Source organism: Chamaea fasciata, unplaced genomic scaffold, assembly GCF_029207755.1.
Source record: "Chamaea fasciata isolate MVZ Bird 193981 ecotype frontalis unplaced genomic scaffold, bChaFas1.0.hap1 SCAF_11, whole genome shotgun sequence".
Lineage (NCBI taxonomy): Eukaryota > Metazoa > Chordata > Aves > Passeriformes > Sylviidae > Chamaea > Chamaea fasciata.
The window spans coordinates 4,739,208-4,760,057 of NW_027094096.1; the positions used below are offsets into that span (position 1 = coordinate 4,739,208).

The 20,850-nt window shown below is 47.3% G+C and overlaps 1 protein-coding gene across 2 annotated transcripts; it reads left to right on the forward strand.

Annotated features, from left to right (window-relative positions):
* The first annotated feature begins 380 nt into the window (after positions 1 to 380).
* On the forward strand, positions 381 to 16,444 carry PPP1R7 (protein phosphatase 1 regulatory subunit 7). 2 transcript variants are annotated; one of them, XM_066194045.1, is made up of 11 exons: positions 381 to 484; positions 1,142 to 1,219; positions 1,390 to 1,512; positions 5,635 to 5,690; positions 6,628 to 6,693; positions 7,335 to 7,465; positions 8,392 to 8,554; positions 11,489 to 11,605; positions 12,838 to 12,942; positions 13,820 to 13,906; positions 16,061 to 16,444. In XM_066194045.1, the coding sequence occupies exons 2-11, from the start codon at positions 1,177 to 1,179 to the stop codon at positions 16,235 to 16,237; spliced, it is 1,068 nt and encodes a 355-aa protein (XP_066050142.1). In that variant the 5' UTR covers positions 381 to 484; positions 1,142 to 1,176; the 3' UTR covers positions 16,238 to 16,444. The 2 variants fall into 2 exon arrangements, with proteins under 2 accessions (XP_066050142.1, XP_066050143.1); XM_066194046.1 differs by lacking the exon at positions 1,142 to 1,219 and having other exon boundaries at positions 388 to 484.
* The last annotated feature ends 4,406 nt before the right edge of the window (positions 16,445 to 20,850 follow it).

Sequence of the window (20,850 nt, forward strand, 5' to 3'; positions counted from 1 at the left end):
TGGTGCTCGTTGCTCCCGTCGGCCTCCCCTTCCCGCCGCCGCCACACGCCGTGCCCCGCGCTCCGCCGGGCAGCGCGCCCGACCTGCTCCGGGAACGGAAGGCTGCAGGTAGAAGGCCCTTCGGCAGGGCCAGAGCTGTTCCTCCCAAGGGTTTATAGGCGGAAGGGCGGGGCCGAAAGCAGCGCGTAACGCGCCCGGCTCGAGGCGCCGGTGGAGGGGGAGAGGGTCCCGGCCGCCTCCCACCCGTCCTGCAGAGAACTCCAACTCCCAGGAGGCCGCGGGGCGCAGCCGGCGCGCGGGGCAGTGGGCGGGGCGCTGCCCCTCCTCCTGGGCGCGCCACCTGCGGGCGATTGGGCGCGGCGCGGCGGCAGCGCCGGGCGCTGATTGGCTGCGGCGGCGGCGGAGGCAGTTTCCGGAAGGGGCGGTGGGAGGAGGAGCGATATGGCGGCGGAGAGCGCAGCGGGGCCGCAGGAGATGATGGAGGGTGAGAGCCTGCCGGGGCTGCCGCGGAGGCTGCGGGGGTCGGGGTGGAGCGGCCGGCTGCTCCAGCGCCGCCTCCGGGCGGTGCGGCGGATCAGCTGCGCGTCGGGGCGGCTTGTGGGCCCTCCGCGGGTCGTGCAGCCCCCGTGTGTCCAGCCTGAGGGCCACTGTCCGTGGGGCCCGGCCCTGCCAGGGGGCCGGCGTGTGTTACCGCACGGCGGGATGCCCGGGGGCTCCGTGTGCCACAGGGAGAAGGAGTGGGGTTGTACAGCTGGCCGTGACGTAAAAAATAAAGATAACGAGATAGAAAACCTTCTGGATGGAGCTGGTTTTCCTTAGTCCCCTGGTGAAACGAGAGCAAAAACTGAGGGGGGGACCAGCGAGGAGCTCCCTCTGGTCCGGGCCCAGGTGGCCACCGGAGGTGTGGCTCGGTAGATGTGAAGGGATCTGACAGGTTGTTCTGGGGAGACTGTTGCTCTTATCTGTGAGGATTTTTTTTATTATTATTATTGATGCCTTCACTTCTTCGTGTCATTGGTACTATTGTACATGATACTGATTTTTTTTTCTAAAAGCTCTTAAAATGTAATAGTTCTAATTCCATCTCCGTAATCCTTGGAATTGCACTTCATTGATCTAAGAAATTTCCTTTTTCCTCCAGTCTTCTTCCCAGATTGTTGGTTTTAGGAAGATGTGATGGGAGGAAAAAGTGCATCCAAAATCAAAGTAGAAACAAGGGGTAAGAGGCCTTTTATTTAAGACTAAACCTTTCATTTAGTTAACTTAGGATTTCTACTAACTGCGTAGTCGTTTATGTGAATCTCCCGGTTATTTTACCTGCTTGCTGCTCCTCCCCCGTGCCCCGCCGCTGGGAAAAGCCTCATCGTGCCCTTTCTGTGTCTTGTGCAGTTGATAAGAGGATCGAGTCGGAGGAGTCGGGAGACGAGGAGGGGAGGAAGCAGGCGGTTCGCCTGGTGACAGAGCTCAGCCAGCAGAGCCTGCGGGATGAGCAGAACGGCGAGAGCTCCGCAGGTACCGTGGCAGCCTCAGCACTGCCTCCAGGAGTCCCGGCCGCGTGTGTGCACAGCCTGCCCAGCCCCCTGTGCTCCCCGAGGCTGAGTATCCATGGGAATCTGCCCCAGAGCCATCTTCTTGCCGTCTCAATAAATTGCGGTGCTAGAATAAAGTTGCCTGCTTTTTATGGAACAGCTGATGTTAGACCTTTGATTTTTATTTTTATTCCCCCTTGTTTATTTGCCCGTCCGTGGTTCTCTTTGAAATATTTGATAAAATGCAAACCATCTTTATTCGTATCTTTCAGGGAAATTGAGACACTTTATGTGAAAAGGTGCTGGAAATTTTCATTAGAAGTTATCATGAGGAGGTTTTATAATTCTGCCTTAGCTTGTGTAGTTTTTTGCCTAAAGAGTCGCCAGGTTCCTTTGGAAGGCAACAAAGACTGTTTCTAGATGGGTTGAAGGAACCTGGCCATTTTATTGTTTTAATTTTAAAAGTTCTAAGACATCTCAAAATTGTGTCTTTGAATCCTCTTGGGTTTAAATATTTCCTGCTGATCTTACTGCTTGTATTACAACATGGGGTAGAAATATTGACAGCCTTTAAAACCTGTGAATGTTTGATGAAAGGGTTTTCAGTGGCTTGCATGGAGCTTGTCAGAACAGATCCATTTCTGCAGACCCTGAGCTTTTGGTGCAGCCTGAAGTGTAACACCATTCCTTTGACAGAGATGTCCATGTGATTATTACTGGGATACTGGAAGGGAAATAATGAAGCAAATTTTAGTTCTTACAGTGGATCCCCCCTCGTCTTAACCTCACACATTGGGATTTGCCAAAGTGTTTTTCAGAGTAGTAAATCGTTACTAGAACTTTAAATCTCATAACTAAATGCACAGGTTTAATTTGTTGTTGATAACTTAAACCCCTTCAATATTAATAAAGAAATGCTCTTTCACGGGCAGGTCATGGCTTTGCAAACTGTGCATCCCAAGCACTGTGCCATTGATAGAACCATGCAGATCAGAGAGAGCTTTCCTTTGCATGCCTGGAATCCTGAGTGTTTGCTCAGCTGGCATGATTTAGCTGTGTGTTGGAGCTTATATTTTGCACATTGTTCCCCTGGGAATTCTATGAAAGGACATACAGAAGTGATGTACTTTCACTCTAGCGAAAGCAAGAAAAACACATTCAAGATTTGTTTGCTGAATTACATTTCTGTACTGTTTAATATAATGGCTGTATTGTTACTTTTTCCAAACTGTAAGCATTCAGAAAACTAGGGCAGGAACCGAGCAGAGGAATAATTTTCGAGCATTCGAGATCATTTCCACGGCCAGCTTTGAGTTTCTCAGCTGAAAGGAAAATGATGAGTTTTCCACATTTTTTTTTTTTTTTTCACAGAGGATCTTAAGTAGAAAGAGCTTGAGCAGCTGAAATTTCAAATTCATCATTTAGCTAATTCTCTTAGGAATAGAGCCTCTGGTTAGAAAGCTTATAACTGAGCTATTTATAATATTCTTCATGCATATGCACTTAAAGAGTGTAGTTAGGCTTATTGTTGATTGAAATGCTTGTGGTGCTGTGAACTTACGTAACTCGGTAATGACTGTTCCCACTGTGGAATTTGGGTTTTCTGAATGGTGGAATTTTTTTTTTCTTCCACCTCTGCAAAGGCGTGTGGCTTGCAGGCATAGGTTACACAGAAATTCACTTAGGAAACTTCAGTGCCGGAGTGATGTTTTTTTTTCCCGTTGAGAAGTGTGGAGTAAAGCAATATGTAAGGGAAAATGCAGTCCTGGCTGTAAAGTGCTTGTAGGAGGGTCAGTTTAGAGTTTCTTCCTATCCAGTCAGTTCATAAATAAAGTGACATACAAATGACTGTAAATTTGCTAGAACCATTTTTTCTTTTCTTTCTCTCTCTCTCTTTTTTTTTTTTTCCTTTTCTGTTCTTTGAGGGAAAATGTATTTTAACATTTTCGTACCAATACTGATTTACAGCTGATATCAGATCCACATCTCCCTCAGGCTGCTGTAGGCTTTATAGGCGGTGCAAAGACTTCATGACAGTTGGCTTTATTACACAACAGCAGTGCCTGTGTGTTCAGTTTTAAATTTCTTTTATTTTAGTGAATTCGATGTGTATGCTGTGTGGTTTGGTTTTGCAGCTTTGGATTTGAGTGCTGTTTTCCACGCTGGCTATCAGGAGTGGTCTCTCAAAGCCTTATGTCAGAATTAAGTGGAGCTACCCTTTGACAGGCCCCAGAACAGAGTGTTTAACACATTACCTAAATCAAGGGTTTATAAATTAAAATAATCAAGCCTGCTAGCCAAATGAAGTCAAAGAATTTCTTTTACTTGAGTGGGGGTTTTTGCTAAAGAGGTTTTTTTTTTTTCATCAACTGCTTGATTGGCTTTACTGTTGGACAACTTTAAAGTCTCAAAGGACTTGAACCTCAAAAGTTCCTTCACCATGAACAGTAAGTTACTGCCAGTATGACTCAATACAAGGGGCATCATTTGGATTTTTTCCTGTGATATCTCAAATAACTGTTGTTCCAAACCTGGCCACTGTTCCTGTGGGCTGTAAATTCAGCAAGACTGCTTGTTTGGCTTGGAGCACTTCTCACTGACAGTCTTTGCACCCAAGAAAGAGGTCAAAGAGCTACAGCCTTGATAGCAGCAGAGTGGGGTACCCCACTCCCTTGTTGAAGTGCAGAGCTCCTGTTATGGAACTAAAATAAGAAAAGGCAGGCGTTGCTCACTGCTAATTGCTGGCAGGCACATCTACGTGTGGCAATTTTTGGTGGCATTTCTATCTTGCTGTTTAACATCCCCAAGACTACCAGCTCATTTTGCATTCCCAAAATATAGTTTACATTTCCTGCTAATTTGTGCTATTTAAAAAAAAAAAATTAAAATAGGAGGATTGCTTTTTCACTTCTGCTAATCAGTTCAGTGAGTCTCTTTCCTGTTTAAATGTCCAGGCAAGAGCAACAGCCCAAATACAGGAAGTTCAGTGATGATCTGTGGCCCACCAAACCCTTGGAGTTGGATGGCAACATTAAAAGTGGGTGATGCTGGTACTGTTTGTGCCTGCACTGCTACTTGCAAGGCCAAGGAGAAACAGTGATTAAATTATTAGGAGCACTTGACATTTACAGGGATGTTTTACCCATGCTGGGCTGTGGAAATAGTCACTGCTGCTGGGTTAAGGGAATGAGCTTGCATATGTGCAGGAGTTAGTGCAAAGCCTTTGGGATGTGACTGTAGTTAAAGTTGCTTGAGTTTTTGGTAGCACCCAGAGAAGCTTTGCACATGAAGTAGAAAAATCTTGCACATCAGTTTTGCAAAGCTGGATCAGACTTTGTTTTTCTTCAGAAATTGATGCAACCAGCACACCCTCTCCAACAAATGGGAATGGGCATGAATTATTCAGCATGAATCCTCCAGTAAATTTCCCTCCCTCGTGTGCTGTGGTAGAAGCAGTACAGCAAGTGCTGGGGTGTTTTCCAGAGCTATAAAATCATTTCCCAAGGTAATTCATGCAGTGGGATAAACAGTGTCGTCTGGCATAGTAGGGAGTTCAAACAAAGGAAGGGGAATCCATATAAAAGTGCTCACAACAGTGACATAAAAGTGGCAGGGCTAATTAAAAAATAAACCTGAAGGGTGGAATTGTTGAGATGCTTGGTCATTCCTGGTCATCTCACTAGACAGTTACGATTCCTTCTTGGCAAGTTTTGATTATGTTGCCAGAGGAGCACAGACGCTTTGGATGGAGTATTTTCGAAGGGATGATGGCCCTAGGTGTGAAGGAAAGGCATCCTGCCCACTCTTGAGCCTGCAGTTTTCAGCAACCCCACAGGCAGGTTGGGCAAGGTGCTGATCTGTGTGTCTTTTGCATCTGAGCATGAAATCCTGCTGATAAGAAAGTCTTTTCTTCCATAATGAACTGTCATTACAGAAATGATTTTAATGTGGTTGGTTTTAATGTGTGGCTTTAATGAAGCAGAATGTTTGAGCTGTGCCTCTCGTGTTTCTTCTCCTGAGGAGCATTTGCTCTCTGGATGTTGGCTGTTATCCTGCCTTTGGCTGTCTGGTACAGAAGTTCATGATGTGTTTGCTTCTCCTGCAGGGGAGGCGGAGACCCCAGTGGACATGGAGACTATTAGCCTGGACCCAGAGGCTGAGGTAAAGGCAGATTTTTGTCCTTACGGGCTTTATACAGCAGGAGGCAAAGGTAGGCAAAGGCAAGTATTGAAACCTGATTAAAAGATCTAATTCTTCTGAAGGTGCTGGCTGCTGTGATCCTCCCCAGAACTGATTCAGAGCCTTTAGACTAGAAGTAGAGGTGTTCCGTTTTTCATCACTAGCTGAAACATTTTGTTAGTACTTCAGAATTTTAAATTAAGCGTTGATGCACTTGAAGTGTGTCTGTGTTGCTGGGCTACGAGCTTCAGAGAGTGTGTTCAGTGAGCTGTTTGCTGCTGTGAGCCCTGTGTTTTGGAGCAGGCACAGTGACTTACCCAGCCCAGTGCCTTGGCATCAGCAACCTCGTGAGCCCATTAGCTGCAGAGGGTTTGAGCTGGGGTGGGAAAGTGCTCTGTTTCTCTTTGACTTTCAAAACTGGAGTGTCTGGAGTTCACATCTGTGCTGTTCAGTGCCTCAGCTGATTGCCAGTGCAGAATTAACACTCATGGAACCACTGGTTATTCCAACTGTCAGTGATTCCTGCTCATCTCTGAGGCCTGGAACTGGAAATGGCAGCTTGTGTTCCAGTTAAGCCCTGGCAGAGTAGGTAAGAGAACTTCATGCAAAACTTTATTCATGCTAGTATTTTTCTCAATAAATTTCTGAAGATTTCTAATTTTGGTAATGCTCAGACTCAGGAAAGGGCTCTTGCATTTTGCTGATACTGCATTTGCAGTTGACAAGTTTAGGCCAGTGTGACCAAGTGTGTCTCAGTTGTGGTGGTAAAATCATGTGCCAAACCCATTTTGCAAATGCTCTTTGAAGGGAAGTTTTAATTTTGTGAGACTGTAATTTCCTTAGAATAAAGTAGCAGGTTGATCTTTAAAGACTGGATTTGTTTTGAAACAACTGCTAAATCCCTCCATTTCTCTTTAAGGATGTTGACTTGAATCATTTCCGAATTGGGAAGATTGAAGGATTTGAGGTGCTCAAGAAAGTGAAGGTAACAGTCCTGGGGAATAGAAAATGCCTCTTGGAACTGGGGATTTTGTAGATCCAACCTATAAGAGGACGGATAGAGAGTCTCTTTTTGGCTGAGATTTAGTGAGTTTGCTTCATTTTTAGCTGAAGAAGGTAGTGTTCACCTATTTGTCAAGTAGTAATAAAAATCCTGGGATTTTTCAAGTTTGTTTTGGAAGTGGATGAGAGACAGTGCATCAGGGCACATCCTGGACTAGCACAGCAGACTGAAATAGAATAATGTGGATGGGAAAGGGTCTCTGGAGATCTCTAGTAAAGCCCTCAAAGCAGGCCCAGTCAGAACATGTGGCTTGAGGCCTTCTACAGTTAAGTTTTTGAGCATTTCCAAGGATGGAGATTATGTAGACTCTGGGCTGCTGTTACTGTGTCTGACCATTGTGGTTGAAAGATTTCCTTCTGTAGAATTGGAGCATACCAAGAAAAGATTGTATTTAAAAAAACAAACAAACAAAACCCAACAAACCACCAACACCTCAACAAATTCCCAGCAGAACTGAATGGGGAAACCCTAACACACCTTTTTGTCTGTAAGCCAAAAGGCATTGCATGCAATCCCTCATCTCCATTTTCCTGTCTCTTTTTAACCTTTTCCTCGACAATTAGACTCTGTGTCTCCGTCAGAACTTGATTAAGCACATTGAAAACCTGGAGCAGCTGCAGACCTTGCGGGAGCTGGATCTCTATGACAATCAAATTCGGAAGATTGAGAACTTGGAGTCTCTGGTCGAGCTTGAGTGAGTCCAGGGGAATCACCAGGATTAGGTTGGGGGTGGTTTGCTACTCACTGTGTTCCTCATGCTGTACTTCTTCCGGTGTTTATCAGCCAGGCCTCACTCAGAATTTATTTTGGTGCTCTGTGAAGGATAATGTCTGTTCTCTATTGATATTTAACCTGTGCAGTCAACAAGTTTCATTATCCTGAAGCTCCCCAGGGACAGGCAGCTGGAAAAGAAACCTGGGCTGTGTAAGGCAGTGGGAATGGCAGGTGGCTGCAGGTTTCACACAGGTATGGGAGCTCTCAAACCCCCTTTGCTCTTGCAGGGAGAGCTCTTTGTAACAGGTTTTATTCCTGCAAAAATAAAAAGAGATTTAAGTAAAGGGTTTTTTGGTTTGGTTTGGTTTGGTTTTTATTTGGGATTTTTTTTTTTTAAGAGTGTTAGGGAAGGAGTAAATACCCTTCCAAGTTTCTGAGTTTCTGGCACTTGCCTGGATCACTCTGGAGGTACATTACAAAACTGTTCCCATTGGCCCACTTCTCACCATCACAGCTGCTCCCTGCCCAGGGCAGCCCTTGGCACGGTCCTGTCTGAGGCAGATCCTGTAGGCAGGTACCTTTCCCAGGGAAAATGCAGAATGGCTTCCTCCCACCATGGCATCTCCATGGCTGGGCAAAATAATGGCTGTCTTCTGCATCTGGCAGATGATTTTGTTGTTTTGTTTTTTGTTTGTTTGGTTGGTTTTTTCTAACACGCTACAGAAGTCTTTTGAAAGTTGTATTTGTTGTATTTTCTGGTAAAAAGAAATTGCATTCAAGACCTTAGTTTCAAGGCCTTGATCTCTGCAGGCAGGGACATCCCTCACAAGTTTACAAATGCTTCTTTCATCCCTGAATCGTCCATGCCTGCTGGACTGATGAGACCTTTGGTTTGTTTTACGTCAGGATCCTGGACATCTCCTTTAATGTTCTGCGACACATTGAAGGACTAGATCGGCTCACCCAACTTAAAAAACTCTTCCTTGTCAACAACAAAATCAGCAAAATCGAGAATTTGAGCAACTTGCAGATGCTACAGATGTTAGAGTTGGGCTCCAATCGAATTCGGGTAGGTTTGCTCTGTGAGATGACATGGTGGGGAGTTTTCAGCTCTTTGGTGTGATATTGGCATTTTCTGCAAGTGCACTGCATTGACTTTGATTTGCAGTTTTGTTAGTTTTTATTGTTCCAGTCACTCACTGTGCTTATCGCTGTGCATACTGGAGCCTTTCATTATGCATTAGTGCCTGGCTACTAATCACCATTAGTGAGTTTTTGTCTTTAATGAACTCCTGTATCCCCTACGTGTTTCCTTTTGCAGGTGATGTTTTCTTCCTGCTAGAGAGCCAAGCCTATCAAAACTAGCAGTTGTTTTCTCTTCCCTTTCTACAGATTGGTGCTGAGTCCATGAAACCTATTGAAAACAAAATGAGCTTGATTTGCAGGTGCAGTTGACTGCCTGCTGTGGCAGTCAGTCTTGCTTAGGAAAAAGATTTTCTTGGGGCTTTGCTCTGTTTTGCTTTTAAAACCTAAAACTTGGTACTGTACTGCTGATTGCTTTGGGGTTTTATTGTGCAGTTTGTGGCTTTTTCAATTTAAAATCTGTGCCACTTAGAGGAGAGCAGTTATGAGTCTCTCCTGTCCCTAAGGTATGATTCTCTGTATTTGCTCAGTTCATAAGAGAACTGGTCAGACAGATGACACAGAAAACTTCCAACATGCAAAATAAGCTTTGTTTTTTAAAAGATTTTTTAATTACATGCTCTTTAGAAAATACTCATAGAAGATGAGTGCATTTCAATCGATGTGGTATAAGTTGGTGCTGCCCCTTTATTGTCTCTGAGAAATTACTTGTTATGCTGAAAGATTAGGCAAAGATCTGTTTGTCCATCTTGCTTCAGGACTTGTGGAAAAATGCTTGTCTTTGTAGAAGAGCAGGAAACTTCAACTATTAAAAACAGCCTTCTAAGGCAGAGATGTGTGCTGCTTTTTTGAAGAGGAAAAATTTTGGTTTGCTCCTAAAGCTAAACTGGGCTGAATTGTTTTCCAGGAATTTCTGCTTTGGAAATGAAATTATTTAGGGGAATAAATCTAGAGTGTGAGAACATCAGCCAGGTCAGATGAGGGATTAGGAACCTTAGAGTTTGCATAGGATGGGGGAACAGGAGTCACAGAGAGAAGCATTTGGCTTTTTTCAGAAGCAGAGCAGGCTCAGCACACTGATCCTTACATTACAAAAGCTGGGTTAAGCAAAACTGTACTGTATTCTGTATCTAAGCATCATTGTCATCTGGGAAAAAATGAAATGCAGCTAGATTTCTGCATTAGACTTAGGCAGTACATTGTCAATAATGTTGTCAAGCCAAGGAATATCTTTTTAACAGTGAGATCAGATTTATTTTATGTGTGTTTTCTGTGTTGAGCCTGAGCATATTAAGAGAACAAACAAAAAAAAACCCACCAAATTGTCACTGTATGGGTAACGCAAGCTTCTTAAATTACTTTATTTTTAGTGGGGTTTTTTTCTGTTTGCCAGTTAATTCTGTTCTGACTTCTTCAAATAGCAGTGTTCTATGCTTCTAATTGCTTTATTGGGGTGAGTAAGCTGTGACTTGGCTTGGCACAAAGAAATCTCATGGTACCTAGAACTCCTGGGCTAGTTTTCTCTTGGTGTGGGGTGCCTTGGCTGTATGCTTAACAGCTGGACACATCCTTAACTCTTTAGGTTACAAGCCTGTGGATTCTTCAGGCAGTGTTCTGGACTCTGAGGTGCCTGACTGACTTCTCCCCTGTGCGTTAGAGCTGCTGCAGCAGGGCTGTTCCTGCCTACTCTACTGCACACTCACACCTCTCAGAGTGCCCTGATCTTGGAATCCCTCACGACTTAGCACTTTTTGCTCTGTTTCTTATGGGGTGCAGAGCTTCATGCTTGAGATGACATATTTATGCTTTTTTCTTAAAGTTGGGCTGAGGCAGCCGTAATGGAAGCACTTCTTTACTTGTTCTTAGGTTTTTGTCCCCTCATGTCCATCTGTTCCATTCCTCCCCCTGTACTGAGTCATCAGTATTTCCTCCTCCGGGCTGGTGAAGCTGCCAGTGAGCAACCAATCTATAATTTTTCTTGCAAGGTCAGAACAGGGATAAGTTCATAGTCTAGAAGGGGGGTGAATGCAAATTTGAGCTCACTAACATTGTGTTCAGTCTTCTGGCAGTTGCAGGATAGAGGTTGAAAAGCTTCTTACCTTTCCTAAGCGTCCATCACTGTCTTCCTTATGTTATTACATGCACAGGTAAACACACACACACACAGAGTTATCCAAGCGGTGCTAGGACTCACTGCCCTGGCTCCCCAGCACTACTAATTGGAAATTTTGGCAGGCAAGAAGCGTGTGGAAAAGCTGAGATGTCACAGCCTTCCTGAGCACAGACACAGCTGTGGGTGGCAGGAGCCTTTTGTAATCTTACGCTTTTCTCTTTTTGTCCCTGTTTTTGCCCTTCTCTTTGTGCTTTCTCCTTTCCTTTGAATATCCCTGATGCTTCACAGGGATCCTTATTTTCTCTTCCTGAAGGCTGAGCTCCAGCTAAACTGGTACAAGTGTCTGTATTCTGCCAGTAGCATTTAAATGTGTATTTAAAAAGTGTCCATCACTCACATTGGTGTGGGTGTGTTCTGCCAGAGCTGTGACTGTACAGCCAGTAATTAAATCTATTAACACACACACCTCTGAGACAGTTAACTTTGCTTATGGCAGAGAAGCTGAACAACTTGCCTCTGTGTTATGCAGTCACTGATGTGCAAGACTAAGTTTACAAATTGTGTTTTTCCTCCCCAGATTCTGTTTCCATTCACAAGTGACAGATTTTATTTTTTTTTTTTTGTGCTTCACAAAGGAGTATCTTCTACCCAGGATACACCACATGGTTATAATGTGGCTACACAGTGACACCAGCATCTACCAAGTGGATTTTTGCAATAACACTGTCTCCTTTGCTCGTTTCACAGGTAATTGAAAACATCGACACCTTGGCTAACCTTGACAGTCTGTTCCTTGGAAAGAATAAAATCACCAAGCTCCAGAACTTGGATGCGCTGACAAACCTGACTGTGCTCAGCATACAGGTACTGGTTGTTTTCTGAAAAGCCTCCCTGTGAGATAGGGTCGGCTCTTCTGAATCACAGAATCCCAGAATGGTTTGGGTTGGAAGGAACCTTAAAGACCATCTTGCTCCACCCCCCTGAAATGGGCAGGACACCTTCCACCATCCCAGGCTGTATCCCGAGCTCCCACCTTGGACACTTCAGAGATCCAGGGGCAGCCACAGCTTCTCTGGGCACCTGTGCCAGGGTCTCACCACCCTCACAGAGAAGAATTTCTTCCTAGTATCTAATTTGGACATGCCTTCCTTCAGCTTAAGGCCATTCCCCCTTGTCCTATCCATACATACCCTTGTGAAAAATCCCTCTCCAGCCTTCTTGTAAGCCCCCCATTAGCAGGTCTGCAGTGTTAGAGTCAAACTCCTGTATTGGAAGGAAGTGTGATATTCTTTGTGTTGTCTTTTTTCATCCTTTCATGCTACTTGAGATTGCCAGACACCAATAAAATTATAAAAACAAATATTTGATTTTTATGGAAGAAAGAACAGGAAATGGATGTTATCCCCTACTTCCTTCCTAAAACACTGTTTCCTAATGCACTACCATAACATTGGAAGTGTTATGCCAGCTAGTCCTTACAATGACTCAGTGTCACTGCCTTCTTACTGAAGAGGCAAGAAATGTGAACAAGCCTGTGCTGAATGCAGTCTGTCCATAAAGAGCTTTCAAAAAGCTTCTTCCTTTTTAAAAGGTGGAATAAAAGATACTCAGCTAATTTCTTTCAGCAAGTCTCCTTCTTATCCATATGACAATGCTTGTGCATTCTAGTATCTCTTAAAGCTGCTGGCAAGGCACCCTGGCTACTTGCTGTGGTACCTGTGTGTGCCATTGTTCTGCAGGGCATAAAGAGTTAGCTGCAGCAGGCTGCAGTGTGTTTAAGGTGGTGGAACTTCCTCTCTGACCTTCCCATTTGTAAAGACCTACAAAATGAACACTATCCCTGCATAGGCCTGTTGTTTGTTAAGACACCAAGCAAAAAACTTTCAGGCTGCAACTTCTGATGGGAAGGTCAGAGTCTGATTCTTGCTGGAGACTGGGACTTCCTCATGGATCAGAGGTGCAGAGGTCAGACAGCTGAGCTCACAAGATCAGTGTGGGCCCTTCCCAGCCATACTTTAGAGAAGTGGATTTCCCCCAGTGGGTCCCAGGGGTTTGGGTTTGTTTGGAGTGGTACTGAACACGTGCTGCCCTTGCAGAACAACCGTCTGACCAAGATTGAGGGGCTGCAGAGCCTGGTGAACCTGCGGGAGCTGTACCTCAGCCACAACGGCATCGAAGTCATCGAGGGACTGGAGAACAATGTGAGCAGCCTTTGGCTGGCCCTGCAGCACAACTGTTGCCCTGAGCTGCTGGTGGTAGTGGCTTTTCTGGAAGTTTTTGTTCCTTAGTTTCCCCAGTTAGGTGTGGGTTCCTGAGTCTCCTGAGAGACCACAAATATCCAAGTGTTTGTTGTATGTTAAAATATCTCGTGTGGGTAAAGATCCTTCAGATGTTCTGGAGTAGAATTATTTTTGTGACATGGGGAAGGGAGATGTGGTTGAAGAAGTAGCCTGGCTGATCCTCAGCCGTGGGAAGGCTCCTGGACACAGCTGGCTGGCTGCTGCAGCCTTTCAGACAGCAGCTTGTGGATAACCATGAGTGCTTTCCAATAGGACAGAACTGGAGCTGGCAGTAAGAGAGGCCAGCCATGGCATGCAGCTTGCCGTCCTGTCAGTGTGCATGTCTGTCTTTTTGGGTGGGATGGATTTTGTGGAAACCTGTGGCATTTCCATTCTCACTCAGCAGAAGCTTTTCTAAAATTGTTGCGTTTCCTGCTGCTAAGGGTTTGTTCAGCTCTGTGGCTCGTGGGGACATTCCGGATCCAATTTTTAATCCTCCTCTTAATGTACTTTGAGGAAAGCTCAGTTTTCAGGAGTCCTTGGCTGGCAGTTGCCGTCCATCCAGATGACATCCAGGAGCTGCCTTCATTTTTGTTACATGGCTTCTGGGGGGTCAGTAGCCCAGCTGGATTGAAAACAATCTTCCTTGTTCTCTAGAGGTAGCAGGAGTTAAGTTGAATGTGAGCAGCTGGTAGTAACGTGTCTGCTCCTGACAGTTTCCAACTCAGGGCCTGGAAAAAGTGGCACAGAGAAGATGAAAGGAAATCAGATCTAATATTTTCGTGTTTGCTTTTTCTAGAATAAACTCACAATGCTGGACATTGCAGCCAACAGAATTAAGAAGATCGAAAACATCAGTCACCTAACAGAGCTGCAGGAGTTCTGGGTAAGCACGGGCCAGAGCTGTTCCCCAAAATATCTGTGCCACAGTGAGGGAAACCCTTCTGATGGGCAGCCTCATGTGGACATGTGTGCCTTGGAGGGAACTCTGCTAGTTCTGGTGATCAGCTTTAAGATCTTGACAGTCTGCATGGATAGAGTGTGTTTCCCTAGGGAAAGTGAAGAGCTTAAAAATTTCATTGCTGAGCTTTGCTGAGTGGTAAGAAGCCTGTCTCTGCCTTGGAAATGGGCTCTGCCCTCACACTCAGGTTGGTTATGAAACAGTCCCACTGTCCTATTTCTGCAGCTCTTCTGTAAGTGAGCATGACAGAGTGCCAGGGGAAGCACAGAGCTTGTTCAGAGCACAGTTGATAAGTTTAAGGTGTTACGAAGAAAACGAAACCAACTTCTGGTTCCATTCCTATGAGGCAGATAACAGCTTAGGATTGCTTCTGTTTCTTTCTGGCACCCTGAATTGCTGAGCTCTTTGGCTTTCCCTAAGTCATGTCAGGAAATTCAGAGATCCCATGTCCTAAAGCATCAGCAGTGTTCCCTGTTTGGGAGCTGTCTACAAGTGTGCTCCTGTGAAAAAATGGAGAAGCAGCAGGTGTTCATGAGCTGGCATGGGCTTTAGCTCTTGCAAAGTTTCTGCATTCAAGGCTGAGAGTAAGAGCTGTGCTGTAGAATGTCTGTCATTTGGAGTTATTTAAGCTCTTGGGCAGATGCTGAGAGAAACGGAGTGGAAAGCAGCTTCAGATGAAACCCAGCTGGAGTCTGGAGCCCAGACTCTTTAGATGGTTTTCCTCATCTTGCAGCGTGGCTGAGGAGACAGCCAGCAGTGTTAGCTGGCCATGCCTGTCTGTAAGGAACTCTTGAAGGAGCAGGACATGGAGAAGCCCATTTAATGTGGCACCTTTTGGGCAGCAGAGGTGAGGCAGTGCAGTGCAGGGCCTGTCCTGACCCTTTACAATTTCCCCTGTCTTCCTCTTTGCTGTGGCTCTGCTTGTAGGAGGTGTCTGCACTGGTTGCATCTGAAAGGACAGGCCAGAGCTGAACTTTGCTGGATTCCTTTGCAAAAACAGCAGTGTGTTTAGAGTCCTTTGTCAGAGTACCCACGAGCTGTTAACTGAGCACAGAAAATGCCCTCCTGGCTTTGTTCCACTGAAACACCACATTTAAAAAAACCTGATTTGTTTGAAAAGGAGCAGGGCAGAATTTTCAGTGGAAACCAGTTTTGTATCTCCCAGTTTATGGTTTTTTCACTGAGTGCACAGTTGAAGCCACATAAAAATGTCCTTTAACACTTTAAGTAAACAGAATTCAAAATCCTAGACACTGTGATAGTCTTCTAGCAGCTTCCCAGCAGCACATCCCCGGTGGAGGGACTGAGACATCTGAAGGTTGTGTGACTTGGCTGAAGTAACATTGTAATGAGCTGTAACAGAATGAGACAGTCCAGTGAGGTTTTTTATATTTTATTTGAAGGTGGCATTGCTGCAATGACTATCCAAAAGCAAAGGGTGCTGGTGTCTTGGGGTTGGGCAGCATGTGGCCACATTGCAGCTTTGCTTCCTTGTTGGACAGCTGAAGCACTCATTCCTTTGTGTGCAATTGCTGGGCCAACAATGAGGCAGGAGAAGAGCCCAAGTCAGAGGGACTGGCATTTCCTCTGGAGCGTAGAAGCAGTTTTTGAAGGGAAATTTATGTAGAGGAGAGAGGAAAATGTTGCTTTTCTTGTCAGTTTGGGACCTTTTTTAATGTTTCCTGAGAAGTCATAGAAGTAAAGATGGATGTCAGAGTGGAAATAAATTGTGATGTAAGGATTTCCAGCCCATAAACGCACAGTGGAGTGGGAGATGGTGTAGGGACTGGCCTGGTGCCTTGCAGGCTCTTTCCTGGTACAGTGCTTGGACTGGATCTGCTGTGTGAGGGGTGGAGCAGCTGACCAGCAGCCAGGACAGTGTGGGGCTGTTGGGTTTAGTGCCGAGGCCTGGGATGTGAGGCAGGAAAGCTCATCTCAGAGGTTCCAGGGGAGGAAGGATCTTGCAGACAAGGTGTTGATGGGCGGTGCTGCCCTGGTAGCAGTGACGCAGCCCCGTGACCGCTTTCCTTTCTTTGGGGGGTGCCTGTGGGCGTGAACATGCCTGTGTGTGCTCTGCAGATGAATGACAACCTCGTGGAGAGCTGGAGCGACCTGGATGAGCTGAAAGGAGCCAAGAATTTGGAGACTGTCTACCTGGAGAGAAACCCCTTGCAGAAGGACCCCCAGTACCGGCGCAAAATCATGCTGGCCCTCCCGACCGTGCGGCAGATCGATGCCACGTTCGTTCGATTCTGAGCCTCCTGCTGCCCTCCCTCCCCTCCCTCCTCCCAGAAATGTCCCAGCGGGGTTTTTTACCAACTCACCACTCCCCAGGTCTTCAGTACACTGACACCACACAGGGCAAAGAGTCAATAAAAAGCACTGAAACCAGGTCTCGTGTACAATGCACTCATTGTTTTTGAAATGTTGTTATTATTATTATTATTAAATCTTAACACAAGAGCCTTCAGTGTGCCTGTGTTTTTTTTTTTTACTTTATGGAGCAGGTTTTACCAGAACGTGTTTGCAGCAGACTGAAGCCACGTGAGCCGCTTGCTGACCACTGTTGACTCTGTGACACACGTTCAGGTTAGGAATGTCCTCGCAAACACCACGTCCAGATCAAGGCTCAAGAGTGGTCTGTAAAAATGTTAAAGAAGGTCTGCTGAAGATCCCCACCAAGGTTAGTTACCAGGTGGGAGTCAGTGCTAAATACCTGGTGGTACAGCATGGGGCTGCAGGGGGAGTAGCCTTTTTGTACTCATGTTTTTAAACACAGCTGCAGGCTCAGGAGAGGACTGGAGACAAAATGTTGTAAATACATTCATGGGGAGCAAGGTAAGGGTTTGGTAGCACTTTGTTGCAGGCAGTGTTTGCCATCAGAAAATCTGAGTCACATCCTGCTTCTACTGAAGATGGCAGTGTGGTGTTGCTGTCCCTTTGCAGCTGTGTTTGATCCAGGCCATTGGACTGCATCTCTCCAGCAGCTGAAAGAAAATCCCTGGGAAGCACTTGCCATCTGCTACTGTTTGTCCAACAGGCGTGTCATCAGTCCAGGGGAACAAGGAAAACACAGGAGGGCTGCTGGAAAACGTGCTCTTGGTGGTAGTTTGATTCATTCTGATCTGAATTTGAATCTTTGAAAGAGTGGGATTGATCCCCTTCTCAGCTGGAGACTGGGGCTGTTAAGCAGGACAGTGTGGCCCTGTAAAAGATTTCAGTTCCCCTTTGTGGGCTGTGTTGCATTTGCTCACCAGCAGCTCTGCTGTGGGTTGTGATGCTGCTGGAGGTGGTGATGTGTGATGTGATGCTGATGTGGTGGCTGGGCCTTGCCTGGGGAACCTGCACCCTGCTGTGTCAGTGAACTGGGAATGTGGTGAGATGAGTTACTTTGAGACCCTCAGAGTGCCACAAACTCTCCCTGGGGGCTGTAAAAGGCGTGTCTCGGTTACTCTGGTACATCGGTGCTGTTCCTGGGCTGGCAGGGTGCCCCTTGGCTGGCAGCACCCGGCAGGCAAAACACAGCTGGGATTTTCCCCGAAGCCGTAAACACCAACACAAACTGTTTTCTTACAGGTGTGAGGTGAACACAGTGCTTGAATCTTCCCTGGTGCCCCACAATCCCGGTGCCTTGGCCAGGCAGCAGCCCCTCCGGGGTGCAAGGGGGAGCTGCTCTGGTGAGTCCCACTGAGCAGTCTTTGCTCAGGGCCACACCGGTCCCCACCTGCGGCTCAAGCAAAGGCAGGGCCTCCTCCCAGCTGCTTGCAGGTAGGTGTTTCTAAATGGGGAAGGTGCCTGCACACCCATCCACCCTTCTCCTCCTGTCCCCAGGCTCTGCCCTCCTACACAGGGAGGCTGACATTCCCCAAGAGGGGAAGCAGCCATCAACAGGGCGGCACTTCCCACTCTCTCCTTGCCGGAGGAGAAGCAGCATTAGGGTGGGAGGAGGACCCCCCTGCCCTGTGCCTGCCGGCTCAGATCCAGCTCTGTGGGAGGAACAAGCAGGGCACAGGGATGGGCAGCATGTATGGGGGTAAATGTGCCAGTCTGGGGCTCGTGTGGGGAGCTGCGGGAGAGGGGCAGGGTGAAACACACCCCGGTGCCATCATCCAAAGTTTCAAGCAATGCCTGGCCTGGCAGCTGATTCCTCCCCAGCTGCCGCGCGGGGCTCAGAGGTGCCTGTTGAGCTGTGGTGGGGATTGAGGGCTTTTGTTGCTGTCTGCCAGGAGTGGTAACCATAAGCTGCCCCGAAGGAGCGCCACTGCCAGGCACTCTGGAGAGCTGGGGCTGGGTTGCCTCCTCAGCACAGATACAAATCCGTGTGCTCCAGGTGTCACAAGGACTTCTCTGTGTGATGAAGGAGTTTTGGGGGGTAGATCACCCCAGAGCTTTTCAGGACACGGATGTTTTTCCTTAGGGAGATTCTGTGCTTGGCACGTGTCGCCCCAGCCTTCCTGACTGGTCTGACCAGGGCTTTGGGAAGTCACAGGACCTAAACCAAGAAAATTTGATACTGACATGCCACCCCCTTGACTTGGTAGGAGTTGCAAAGGATGAAAATGAAGCTGGAATTTGGCGGCTTGGCTAAAAGTGCCCGAGAAACTGAGATGCTGGAAAGGAATTGGGTGAAGGTGAGCACCTGTGCACCTGTGCCCAGCTCAGCAGGGCTCTGCCCCAGTTCCCCAGCACAGTCCTGCCTGTTCCATAACTGCATGTTCACTGTACTTCCAGGTGTGTTGTCATCTTTTTGTACAGGTCTCTTACTGGCTGCTTTGTGCGGTCACCAAGTGCCCAGCTGGCTGTCCCAGGGTAGGTAGGGCCCCTTCCCAGGAGAGGATCTTCCCAGAGAGCCTTTTTGAGGATCCCAGCTGGGGGCATTCTTAGTGGTGCAATATTTAGAAGTTCAGGCTTTTCATGGCATGTTTCCCTCTCTTCATGGCCCAAGAACATTTTATCCCCACACTGATCTATCCTTACTGTAGGAACAGGAGGCCCGGCCTGTTCCCTTGCTTTGAGGAGTGTTTCTCTGATGTTTTTAGGTGAAGTTAGCAGATGTCTCTCTCCTGCTTCACTGGTTCCCAGAAGAAGCTCTTGTGTCAGAGGAATTGGTGTTGCTTCTCAATGGCTTCTGCAAGGAGACGCTTTGCCCACCTTGATTTTAGCCAGGAGCCGGTTGGGGAGGCTGAGGCTGTTTGGTTTTTCTTTTCACTGCAACTCTTGAAAGTTGTGATGAAGAGCCACCTCATTTCTGAGGAGCAACCTGATGTTATTAAAAAGGCCAAATGAGGGGAGGTTTAGACTGGATATTAGGAACAGATTCTTCCTCCAGATAGTGGCTGGGCAGTGGAACAGGCTGGCCAGTGGTCATGGCCCTAAGCATGCCAGAGCTCAAGGAGCATTTGGACAACACTCTGAGGTGCAGGGTGTGATTCTTGGGCTTGTCATTGTCCTGTGCAGGACCAGGAATTGATCTTCAATGATCCTTACAAGTCCGTTCCAGCCAAGGAAAATACCTTAATGAGGGACACATGCGGATTCCCAGGGTCCTTTTTCAGGTGGTGGATGCATTGGCAGAACTATTTCTCCTCACTGCATGTGCAATGTCCTCCCCGTCTGCCACTCCCGCTGTGACACTCTCCTGCTCTCCCACCTCTGTCACTGCAGGCATCTTTTGATCTCCCTATTCACCTCCCATGTGTGAGAGATTCCCGTCTGCTCAGCTTCTTGAGGTGTTTCCAGTTCCAAAATTGAGCTCAGTTTGCCTGGTCTTTTAGATGTGAAGTGCTTGGCCATGGACTGGACCCTGCTGCTGGCGTGGAGAAGGAGTCTCTGACCTTTCCCCATTCCTCCAGAGCAAGCACGTCCTTCCCTCAGCTCTTTGTTTCACTCACAAGACAGTGTCCACCCCCACAAGAGCACCAGGTCCTGGAGGAGAGACACATGCAGGACAAACATGGCTTTGGGTTCCATCGTGAGATCCCTTTCCTTGCCTCAGACTTGGTCCTGGTGTGGGAAATCATCCCCCAGGAGCTGAGCTGGCAGCAGGACAGCTGTGAGAACAGGGACTTGCAGGAGAGATCTGCTGCCATCCACAGGACCTGGAGAAAGAAATTTCTGGACAAGATTCACTGGGATACACTTAGAAAAGGTACCCAGCGATCTGACTCCAGATTTCTATCCCCTTGTGGTAAATGCAGCCTTGATTTGTGGATTGTTGGATGCAGGGGAGAATACGCCCTGCCATGGGGGCCTCTCTCATCTCCTGGGTCAGCTCTACCAGGCTGATCCACACCAGCAGAGACACCCCAGTGCCACCCACATAAACATGTACAGGTGTCAGCAGCCTTGTCTTTTATCTTCTGCTGGAGTGGCCCTCTCCCCACAGCACAGGACTCGCTGGAGAAAGGCTGGTGCCCCATCTGCTGCTGGATGCTCCCTGTGTAGCAGCTCCAGCTCCGGGGGTCCCTGCAGGTGAAGGGCTGTGGTGCCCAAGCTTGCAGGGAAAAGGGGACAGTGCCCCAGTGCTCCTGGGTGTCCCACTCTGCATGAGCAGCTGAATTTCTGCGGGGCTCTGATGGGGTTTGCAGCCTCCTTGCTTTCCGGGGGGACCCAGTGCTCCCCCAGTCACCACTCCTATGGGCCATCCCATGGACAGCTGTGGGATCCCACTTCATTTTGCTTCTGACCTTCTCCTCCAGAGCTCCATCCCTTCTTTCCCTGGCTCCTGAAAACAGGTTCCTGGGCCTTTAGGCAGGGTTAAAGGACAGGGGAGTGCTGCTGCCGTCAGGGGGAAGGAGCAGTGTGGCAGGAGAACTGTCCCATCAGGGAGTGGGAGCCTTCACATGGCCACAGGATGCCTGGGCCTAAGG

What these genes read in the sequence shown, in the direction of transcription:
- PPP1R7 (XM_066194045.1), top strand. Translation starts at nt 1,177, where the DNA reads ATGGGAGGAAAAAGTGCATCCAAAATCAAAGTAGAAACAAGGG. An exon ending in AATCAAAGTAGAAACAAGGG is followed by an intron (nt 1,220 to 1,389) that starts GTAAGAGGCCTT and finishes TGTCTTGTGCAG; the next exon opens with TTGATAAGAGGATCGAGTCG. An exon ending in GAACGGCGAGAGCTCCGCAG is followed by an intron (nt 1,513 to 5,634) that starts GTACCGTGGCAG and finishes CTTCTCCTGCAG; the next exon opens with GGGAGGCGGAGACCCCAGTG.